The following is an 11,145-nucleotide window of genomic DNA, read 5'->3' as shown; positions in this document are numbered from 1 at the left end:
ATCCTGGGAGTGTCAGGCATGAAAGGGCTCTGTGAGAGAATCCCAAGGGAAGAGGGCTGATAACTGTTCCCAGCTTCTGCTGGGTTAAGGACCCCAGAGAAAGGCTCCTTTTAGCATGGTAGGGGTCTGGAGACCCAGAGAGTTAGGCCTCCAGGAGTGGCCATGTTTGGAGTACAGAGAAAAGCACATTCCAGCTCAGAGACCAAATGGTGGAGAGTGGCATTTTGGGTCTGTGGTGGTGTGCGATGGCCTTGGGGAGGAGGTTTCTCACTCTTATCTAACGACTTAAACGCGCTGACTGGACAGCCATCAGGAAAGCAGAGAAACGCCCCGAGGGAGGGCCGTCAGCCATACTGTGGAACCTGCAACTCTTGCCCTTTTCTCCTAGTGGGAGGGATGAAGACCCAGCTAACCCATTTGTGGGCATACACAGGCGGGAGGTGGGAGGGTCTTACTGGGGCTCCGGATCACAGGTGAAAGTGGGCCCTGCGTGCCTAGATCTCCTGTACAGGGACACTGAGGCAGGGCAGGGATATGTGCTAGACAAGACCAGCCGGCTGCTGGTGCCCCGGTCCTCGCCCTCTGCGAGTGGAAGGGTGGGGGTGGTGGCTAGGCGTTCCTGGCTGGGAGCCCAGAGCACTCTTTTGTAATCACAACATGATCTCTTGTGCTGAGCAGCGAAGCTGAAGCCGGCAGGGAGAGGCCGACAGGGCCGGCTCTGGTGGCTCCAGCTTCCCTCCAGCTCTGGCTCCCGGGAGCTGTTTTGAAATTCTCTCAGCGCCTGGTATTTTCATGCATTTGGCCGTGAGTGGCACCTCCTCTTTGGCAGGGGGGCTTCTAGAGGATGGGAGGGAGCTAAGCTAAGCTACGAAGCAGCCACATTCTGGGGACAGCTGGTGGCAGCTGGGCCTGGGAGGAAGAGAGCCACGAGGAGGCAGGTGGTGGGCCGGGCAAGGCGCTGAGCAAAACATAGACCCCACAGCCAGAGAGAGAAGAACCGCAGATCTTGATGCAGAGGCATGGCTCGGCCCAGAGTCGCTCCCAGCTGGGCCTGCTGTTCTGCTGCCCCATCAGTCAGCAGCTCAGACCTGGAGGGCTCGCCGAGCCCGTGGGAGCTGCTCTCTCTCCTTCGGACTGGGCACAGGCTTAGGGGGTGGGGTCCGGTGCCTGGGAGGCCAGAACCAAGCTAAAGCCTGTCTCTGTGTGTGTGTGTGGTTCTAGATTTGGGAGGCAAAGAGTCCCCCCTCGACCTCCTGAATCCCCTGGCAGCTTCCCAGTCACGGCAGGTTCGGCTGCCAGAGCCATTTTTAACTCTCATTCCAGACTGTGCTCACAGCAGAACCCCCTGGGGAGCCAGGGGGAGGGGCAGCCAGCTGCTGGGAGCAGAGGCCCTGGGTATGAAGCCCTGACCTGAGCCCCTCAGGAGGCAGACTGGCAGACAGGCCTCACTGGGGTGGGGTTTGGCCCTCTGTAGACCGTCTTCCTAAGGAAACTCCTTCACCCTGGGTGCTGTAGCTTGGGGCTAAAATCTGTTCCTTGTATTGGGTTCCATGCCTTCTACAGGGGCCCCACAAAGCTGAGTCCACAATGCGCCGGCATGAGGAAAAAGATGCCGAGCTGGACCGCAGGATAGTTGCCTTGCGCAAGAAGAACCAGGCCTTACTACGAAGGTACCAGGTGAGTGTGTTGTGTCGGCTGAGAGGACTCCTGTGGCTGGTGTCCCTGGCTACCTTCAAAAGGCTGTTTACACACTGGGTTCTCTCTGAGGGCCTTAGCCCATGCCCCCATCAGAGTCTTGGGCACTGGTGATGTGGTGCCTCTGCCCCCTGGTGTCCCATTGGTGTTTTTCTGTGTAGGCCTGTCAGCGTCTGTGTGTCTGTGAGCCTGGGGCCCATGGCCTTGCTGACTTCAGGCCCTCCCACAGGAGATCGAGGAAGATCGTCGGCAGGCGGAGCAGGGGGGCATGGCTGTGACCACTCCAGGGCTCCTCCAACCCGACAGCCTCACGGTCACCATCAGCCAGGTTCCCGGTGTAAGTCTCACCTTGGAGACAGGCAGGGTTGAGGCCTGAACCATGTCTCCTAATTGCCTTTCTGGGTGTCTCCCAGCAACAACAGACCTCCCAAGCTATTGCCATCTTCTCCAAAGGGCCACAGATGAAAGGCTACCAAACAGAAACCTTTGTACAGACTTTCCCAGTCCTACAGCTCTGCATGTATACCCTATGTGCAGAGCACAGCCTTCTCCTTACTCCAGACCCTGAGGCTGAAACCCTGCAGGAAGCAGAGGAGGGAGAAGTCTGGGCTGTAAGCAAAAGAATCAGTGTCTTAGAGATAAGGCCATATTGTCTGCATACTCTGGATTTTTTTTTGATTCAGAGATGACAAGCCCTTGTGGCATCTTGGGTCCCTCTGTTGGCTCTGAGCTCTGAATAACTAATGCCATTGGCATGTGGACTCCTGAAGGGCCAAGCTTTGCCACGGGCATTCTAGGGAGGCCTAGGGCTAGAACCCAAACCCAGGGAACCCCTCCCCCCAGCACCCAGGTTCTGCTCAGAATTACCCATGTGGCCTGAGGACACAGGCATCTTGCTCTGCAGGAGAAGAGAGTGGTCAGCAGAAACTGGGCCAAGGCGCCCCTTTCACCTGGAGTGACTGTCACACTGACAGATGATGAAGATGCTGCAGACGCACCGGGTACTTTCAGCATGGGGGACCGGGTGGAACTTGCTGTCACCATGGAAAACAAAGCCAAGGTGAGCAGTTGAGACTTCCAGACCTCAGGTCTCCCTCCCTTGGCTCAGCCGTGATGCCTATCTATACCTTCTCCAGGCCAAAAGGATAGTAAGTGAGAAACCCACGACCCAAGCACGGAGCCCAAGGGCAAAGGGGACATCTGGAGGAGGCCGGAGCTGGAGTTCACCCTTGCAGATGACTTCCAACTCAGATTCAGCAGGGAAGGTACATCTTCAAGAAGGGGTAGGGACACAATCCCTATTTGGAGAAGGCAGAGAAACTAAGTAAGGTATGTCCCTTGCCTGGGCAAACCTGCCTAGGCACCACCTGTGAGAATTCTTACCTTCTTCCCCTTCTCTGGCCAATATCCACTTTGGGTGTGTCTTGCCATAAGAAATAATTAAGCCAGATATATTATCCAGCCATAATATGATTGATGACTCGCCCCTAAGGTGTCAGAGGGATGTGTAGGTGACTGGCTATGTGCCAGCTGTGACCTCTAGGTGGCAGCAGCCCCTTGTAATTGTTCTTGATTTTGCTCACCGCCTATGGGTGCCCCTCCTATCTAGGGCCGGTCTGGTCTATCCACACCAACAACTCTAAGAAAAGAGACGCCTCCTTTCACAGATAAGGACATAATACTCAGAGAGCTTAAATTACCTGTCTCAAACTGGCAGTGAACAAGTGGATGTGTGCAAACAGTCCACAGCAAGCACAGCATGCTGGGGATGAGACAGACCTAATTATGTACTGGGAAGTAGAGACCGTGAGAGAGAAGCTCCATGCAAATCTTCTACTTCTCCTCCATGATATTAAGTATCTTCCCCTTACAGGGTGTTCTGGAGCCCCGGAGTCCAGGCGTGGTCCCAAGTCCACCTCCCCAACAGTCCTTGGGGCTGTCCCCTGAGGCCAGCTGGGACTACATGCAGTGGAAACAAGAGAGAGAGCAGATTGACCTGGCCCGCCTTGCCCGGCACAGAAACCCACAGGGTGACTGGAGCCGCCCGTGGGACCTGGACAAAGCCAAGCCCATGTGGGTGGCATGGCTGAGCAGCTTGCTGTGATTGTGGGACGTGGGTAGGGCTAACTATGGGTGCCTCTTGGAGGGAAAAGACTTTTCATCAGACCCTGGTCCCAGGGTTTTGTGCTCTGCCTCTTTCTTGGGACCACAACTCTGTGCTGCCCTGAGCTATGGGGTTAGAGGATTCAGTGTCTGGGTGGAGTCTGATGCAGCCTCTACCCACATTGCCACAAGTGACGTAATGCCCTTCTCGGTCTACACAGGCCACAGAAGTACAACAAGCCTCGGGACAAGGACCTGGCCATGGGCAGCAGGAAGGGTAAGCTGATCCCCACCTCATGCTCTTGTGCCTTGTTTGTTTTTGGAGAGTCTTAGCCCAGGCTGGCCCAGAACCCATGATCCTCTTGTCTCGTCTAGGATCCCACTACCCTGTCTCTTCATCAAAGATGAAAAGGGACACGGAAAAAGTCTGTCTTCCCTTCCCCTCCCACACTGCTTGACCTCTCTTGTGTTTTCTGAGCTACGGCTTGGGCTAGATTCAGTGGGAGCCGAACTAGGTCTTTCCAGATGCCGTTCCTTGTGGGGTAAAAGTTCTGTTGGCCCTCCTGGGCTTGCTGTGGGAGGAGTCCTGTGAATTTCTGGTGATATCCTTCTTCATACACAGAGCCTAGGGGCCAACGAGCTGACCAAGTCATTTAACTGGGCAGTGTAAACACAGGGGAGGCTTTTCTGCAGAGGTAGCTTGGGCTTTGGGAAGATAGACCTCCTAAGGGAATGAATGACCACTGGAAGCTTCCTGGTACTAGAGAGCTCCGGTGTCTGTTTTAGATTCTTTGACACCTCCCACCCCATTTACTTTGTTTCCCTTTAGGTCCTAGGACCCACCAGAAGCCTCAGCACCCACAATCATCCCTGGATGGAAAACGTGAGTTGGGGGCGGAAAAGGAGCAGAATTGCTTCAGCTGGTGAAGGCAGTTGGTACAGCCCTCCATCCCCCATCATGTCTTTCAGGTTGGGGTGGACGATCTGGAAGACCCTCGATGACATCCACCATAGGCAGCAACGCCCAGGGGAAGGAGAGGCTAACTGGCAGGGCCCGAAGGTAACAGGGGACAGGGGACAAAATCAAGGCAGGTATGTAGGTGTCCTAATTTCCATGGACTGGCCCAGGTCCCTCTGCTCCATTCCCAGGGCCCCTGATTCCTGGTTGCTTGTTGCCTGCCACAGGTTAATGAGATACCAAGAAAGGACACCAGCAGAGGTGGTAGTGGTTAAGAGCCTGGTGCCCAGAGGCTGTGGTAATTACAACCGCACACTTCCCCTGGGATGTGAAGTGTGCCTTTCCCAGGCAGAGCATGCAGGAACATGCCTGGAGTCCCCATGGATCTCAAGGTGCAGCAGGCTCAGTCATAAACAGCAGCTGGGGACCGGGGGTGGATAGTCAGAGGAAATGGCTAGGTCTGATTGAGAAGTAAGGTCAGGCTGGGTAAGAAGCATCCAGAAGCCTCCCTGGCTGTACTCTGAAACCACTGGGCTTTAGCTTCTCCCTGGGGTGCACAGGCCACGAGCTATGAAGGGGGTTACTTGAAGCAAGGTGGAGCCTGGAACAGGCCCTGCTACTTGCTGTATTTCTGCAGGTATGACATGAAAGAAGATGAGACGCTGCAGAGCCAGGAGGTAGGTACTTAGGACAGGACAGGACAGGCTGGGGACAGAAGCCCCAAATTTACTACCCAGCTGGGCTATTCTTTTGCTTCAGGGAAGCCAGAGCAGCACGAAGACTCCCAGTGCTGAGGAAGAATTCGTACAGAAGCGGAATGAAAGGGTGCCAGACAGACAAGAGACCATGCCTGCAACCAGCCCAATTCCAGCCTCCCCAGAGGGGCTAAAAGGAGAGTCGGGGACCTCTACAGCCAGTTTGGCCCCAGACTCTCCACAACATTCTGACTTGGCTCCCCTCGACCTCTCTGTGGGAGGAGCTAGCAGCCCCAAGCCTGGAAAAAGTACATGTATACTCAGTCCAAAGGCTGGGGCTCAGCAAAGTCCAGTGTCATGGCCAAATGGTTCTGAGCAGCAGACACTGGGATGCACTGACCACCAGCCTGGGCTGGAAGTCCACAGTTGCATTGAGTCACAGAGGGAAGCACAGACCCCAGAGCCCAAGGAGGACAGGGCTGGCAAGGCTGGGGCCCAGGAGAATCTGACACCAAGAAGCAGGCCCTCCAGAGGAATTGGCCCAAGGTCAAGAGGCACAAGTAAAAGAAGCAGGGCAGGAGGTCCTGGCCCTGCAGGAAGATGCTGAGTGGAGCTCAGGAGAGTTGGGGAGCTAGGCTGCGAAGGGGAGAACTCAGTCAAGAGTCTTGTGTGTGGTGGGAGTTACGGCTGCTGGTGGGAGTCTGGTACCTTTCTGGTTGAGCAATGCAGCAAAATTCCACAGGGACACCGTGTAAGGGCCTCTTATGCATACCTCTACACTAGTGGGTTTCTACATGTAGTCAAGGCTCTTGGTGTATTGGCCAGGCTGGGATCTCTTGTTCAAGGCTGGTATCCCTGTCCTGGTCTTACCTAGGCCATAGGCATTTCCCACCAAGCAAGATTTGGTAGGACCCCAATACATGGATCTCCTGGCTCCTTATAGTTCGTCATTGCCAGGTCTCCCTCTCCAGTCACAAGCCTTCAGGCTCCTGAGCTCTAGGCAGTCTCAAAGATGGTATGGCCAGCCTAGCCCCTTTCTGATAATCATGCCTTTATCCAGGTGACTCACAGTTCTGCTCTTCTAAGATGGCCAAACCAGGATTTCAACAGTCGTTTGAGGCCTAGAGAAAGTGGTTTGGGGCTCATGGCTGACAGGAACACAGGTGGAGAGGAACAGAAAAACCCAAGGCTTCTTGGGGGGACGGGACATCCAGCGGGGCTCTTTGAACTGTGCTAGGATTCTCCTTTTGCCACGGGAGAATGAGAGAGCTCACTAGCAGGTGCTGAGCCTTCCTCCGAATATCCAGATCAGACATCGTGGGTGCCCTGAATAGACCCTGTAGCCCAGGGTCATTTCCTGCCCTCTCTTCCTTCTCCACTTTCCCTCACCAAGGCCATGCAAAAGCAAGCACACAGTACAGTCAGAGGATTAGCAACCTCAGCTAAGTGCATCAGGATGTGTCTTTCCAACTCCATCCAGGCCCCTCCCATGAGGCCCACGTCTGGTGAATTATCCAGACTCTGCACAAGCTGTGGCTTCCTTTTGATACAACAAACATTTCCTGAGCATCTTCTCCCAGTAATCCAGCCAGTGGGCGAGGGTGACTCTGCCAGCCGGAGGGAGGGAAGACACTCAGTCATCCGACAGCTCAAGGCTGAATGGCAAGTGCTGTTCTCATCTGTAGAAGCCTGGTAGCCCTCGGTGTGATGAGGGTAGGTGCCTGAAGAGACCCACCCTGCCTCTGCTCCCCTCTTTTGATATGGCATGTGCCCTTTGCATCTTGGTGGCACCATGCAGCCCCCTCCTCCCCTCCTCTCTACAAGGGTAACTGGGTCTTCCATAACCCTCATCTTTACACGTGAGGCCTTCAACTTGGGTTCCTGCCTTGTTCTTCCTTCCTGCCTCTTGGTTCCATGTCTATTCCCTCTACTCAGGCAGGGGTGACTGACTCTTCAGCAGGTCAGGCTGTTTAGAGAACTCTTTTCATGTTTTTGTGTGATGTGTGGTGCAGGTTGAACTCAGTGGGTCTGGGGAAGGCCTGAACGTTAGCATTTCTAATATGTCCCAGGTGAGGGAGACATGGCCTCCTTTTTGGCTGAAGAACCCTTTGAGGAGTCAGGTTCTGGATTCGAGTGTGTGAAGGGTTCAGATTAGAGCAGACTCTAGATCTAAAGCAAGTTTCCAGCTCTGCAAGAACTAGGGGAATGCTACCCTGGCAAGTGGAAGAGGTCTCCTGGCTTCAGAGGTGCCCGTAGAAGATTCCTCAGCAGTGCATAGTGGAGTCAACTCTGTAGTGCATCAAAAGGAAGCTGATTGGGATGTGACAGGATGAAGGGGGGTGGAAGAGTCAGTGTGGTGGCTAAGAGGAAGTCCAGAAAGGGAAAAAAATATTCCTGTACATAGGAGACACGCCTGGGCCAGAGTGTAGAATCCAAATTCACGTTTTCATTTTGCCTTCCAGTCTCAAGTATATTTTGACTTTGAAGTGTGACACAGGCCCTGGTGCTCATGACTCCTAAAGATGGGACTGGAACAGAGCAGGTTCAGGCAGAGAGAGCTCTTGAATCCAGATGTTGCAAAGAAATGGCTGTGATCAAGAATCTGAATCCTTGGCTGGGGCGTAGGTTGGTAGAGTCCATTCTCAGCACGCATGAACTCACAGGTTCAGTCTTTAGGACAGACAGACAGACAGAGGAAATGAGAAGAATAGAAAGGAAGAGAGGAGAAAAGGAGGGAGTAGGGAAGAGGGAGGGAGAGAGAAAAGATTCACAGTTTGCTTCCCACTTGATGTTGCCAACTGTGCAATGCGATCCGTCAGACAACATAGGGCAAGGCAAGTTTGACCACAGGTTGAGGATGTAAAAATCTGGCAGGGTTCTGGTTCAGTCTTTACAAATGAACCTAAGCAGGAGAAGGAGCCATTAGAGAGGACTAAGAGGACATGGGGCTTCTCTTCATGGGCAACAGCCTTTAGGGCACTGAGGAAAGCTGTCCCGGGGATTGGTGAGAATGGAAGCCAACACAGGACACCTTCATTCCAGAAGCCTGCAGTGTGGGCAACAGCAGGAAACTCTTCCTGAGAAAGGGGAGCTCTTCTCCAGGAAAAGACACAGGCCACACCTCCCAACTCTCTGTCCAGGTTGTACCATCCTGCTCTGTTAGAGTCAACTATGGAGCGGAAGAAACCCAGGTCAACCATTCCTCTCGAGGCCTCCAAGGGCCAGCCATGGTTCTTCCTAGTTCCTAGGTCTGACGCAGAGTCTTCCCTTAGGAAACCCTCTTCCCTCCAACAAGTAGACAAGACGACTGTTTAAAAGTCTGAGTCGTCATTAACAACGAACAACTCTGGGAAACCAGATGCAGGGCTGGAAGGAGCCAAGCAAGGAGGGTACCCAGGAGGAGCTGGCAGGGCAAGAACACCTGGAGATGAGGGGAACAGAGCGGGGGAAAATGGAGAGCATCCTGTCAGACAGGTGCGAGTTGAGATCTCAGGCACCAGGTAGAGCGAAGCACACCTTGGAGTCTGAGAGAGTAAACCCTGCACCTCTCATCTACCTTGCTCAACGTTAACCTCTAAAAGCCTCAGTCCCCTTACCTGCAGAAGGAGGCTTGCTGTACTGACCTTGAAGGGTTGCTGACAATACTAGAGTGTGCAAACCATGCCTACACTAAGTGGACACTCTGGGAACAGTAGCCCGATGCTCTGAAAACATGATGAATAAATGAAGTGGGCGTTGATATGAGGTCTTTATCTGCTTGGTTTCTTTTAACTTTTCTTTTTATTGAGTTCAGAACTCTCTCAGGGAAAGGGGGGAATGGCTCAAGCCATTCTGGCAGCCCTTCCAGGACAGAGAGTTTCGTTTACTTCCCTGGAGATAGGGTGTTTAGCGGGGTACCCTTGCTTTTATATGGAGTACACTCTATCTTCTCTGGCTCCGACATAGCCCTCTGAATGCCACAGATGACTAGGAGGGCTCCTCTTTTCTTCTCTTTAAAACAGAACTGGTCTCACAAGTTCACAGCCTAGTTTTGTTCCATTACTTTCCTCCAGAAGCTACCCCACCCCAGGGAGCTTCCTCTGTTTCTCCTGGAATTAAGTTCTGCCAAACGAGCAAATGGCTGATTTTCTTATGGCCAACCTCAGCAGTTTAAAACAACGTACAAGCTTGGAATGTCTGACCACTAACTCCAAACTTGATGCTACTGTCAGGGACAAGAATTACAGGAAGAGATGACACTGGTCCTTAAAAACACCAAGAAATGGGGATCCATCCCATAAACAGCCACCAAACCCAGACACTATTGCATATGCCAGCAAGATTTTGCTGACAGGACCCTGATATAGCTGTCTCTTGTGAAGCTACGCCAGTGCCTGGCAAATACAGAAGTGGATGCTCACAGTCATCTATTGGATGGAACACAGGGCCCCCAATGGAGGAGCTAGAGAAAGTACCCAAGGAGCTGAAGGGGGTCTGCAACCCTATAGGAGGAACAATATGATGAACTAACCAGTACCCCCAGAGCTCGTGTCTCTAGCTGCATATGTAGCAGAAGATGGCCTAGTCGGCCATCAGTGGAAGGAGAGGCCCTTGGTCTTGTGAAGATCATATGCCCCAGTACAGGGGAATGCCAGGGACAGGAAGTGGGAGTGGGTGGGATGGGGAGCAGGGGGGAGTGTAGGGGGCTTTCAGGATAGCATTTGAAATGTAAATGAAGAAAATATCTAATAAAAAAAAGTAAAGGGGGAAAAACCCACCAAGAAATGACAAGATTTTCCATATGACTGTCTTTTCTTAGGGTGTGGGCCAGTGAGGGTTGCCAAGAGGATAGAGATAAAGGCAGCACCATTTCACACTGTCCTGTGTCATTTATCAGTGGCCACAGACCCCGCCACATCTCCTTCCAAGTCAGAGGCCTTTTCTGGGCTACTGAGTTAGGACAAATCGGGTGACCGTGGCTGCCTCACAGAGGAACAATTCAGGGCTGGGAAAGGTGAAGAGGAGAGAGCCAGCACAAAGTCCAGGCCGTGGCTGCTTTCTCTCAAGTCTGCTGCACCTACGTCAGGGCTCTCATTAAGCATCCACTTGACGCCAGGGAGGTGAAATAACGCAGACCTGGCACCAGAAAGAACAAATGTGGCACCCGCTGCTCCTTTTAAGGCCTGGCTGGAGAAACAGCAGGCCCCAGGGCAGGAGGTGCCGCAAACACACCAGCACCTTTGAGGCAGAGGGAGGAAGCTCTCAAGCCAACCTCCATCTTAACAAGCTCTCCAGGGTGAACTGTCAAAAATAATGGACAGTGCAGGCTTTTTCCTTTTCCTTACAAACTCTGGAGACATAGTGTTCCCTCTCCTCTGCACAGGGCAGCTGGCTCCACTGAAGCAAGAGGGCCGAAAGCCACAGTGATAACCAGCTAGCAACACAGAAAGATTCCTGGAACTACAGAAACCAGAGGGAAAGGCGGGGCCAGCGGCTGTCCAACTTCAGTGTGCATCAGAATCACCCGGAAAGCTGGCTTTTGGGTTTTGTTTGTTTTGTTTGAAACTGAGTTTCTCTGCGTAGCACTGGTCATGCTGGAACTCACTCTGTAACCAGGCTGTCTGCAAACTTAAGAGATCTGCCTGCCTCTGTCTGGATTAAAGGTGCACAGCTGGAAAGCTGATTTTTAACAGAAGGCCTGCCTCCACTTGCTGA

The 11,145-nt window shown here is 53.1% G+C and overlaps 1 protein-coding gene across 2 annotated transcripts; it reads left to right on the top strand.

Moving 5' to 3' along the window:
- The first annotated feature begins 684 nt into the window (after window positions 1–684).
- Window positions 685–9,190, top strand: Ccdc9b (coiled-coil domain containing 9B). Of its 2 annotated transcripts, none has more exons than XM_021157015.2 (11): window positions 685–804; window positions 1,564–1,677; window positions 1,925–2,032; window positions 2,600–2,755; window positions 2,832–2,960; window positions 3,569–3,768; window positions 4,020–4,075; window positions 4,628–4,681; window positions 4,768–4,858; window positions 5,394–5,433; window positions 5,516–9,190. In XM_021157015.2, exons 1-11 carry the CDS (start codon window positions 793–795, stop codon window positions 6,056–6,058), a joined length of 1,503 nt encoding a protein of 500 aa, XP_021012674.2. In that variant the 5' UTR covers window positions 685–792; the 3' UTR covers window positions 6,059–9,190. The 2 variants fall into 2 exon arrangements, with proteins under 2 accessions (XP_021012674.2, XP_029330592.1); XM_029474732.1 differs by lacking the exon at window positions 685–804 and adding an exon at window positions 1,361–1,395.
- Window positions 9,191–11,145: the final 1,955 nt, after the last annotated feature.

This window comes from Mus caroli, chromosome 2 (genome assembly GCF_900094665.2).
Source record: "Mus caroli chromosome 2, CAROLI_EIJ_v1.1, whole genome shotgun sequence".
NCBI lineage: Eukaryota > Metazoa > Chordata > Mammalia > Rodentia > Muridae > Mus > Mus caroli.
The sequence above is the reverse complement of the archived record's forward strand: the minus strand, read 5'-3'. Positions and strand labels throughout refer to the sequence as shown.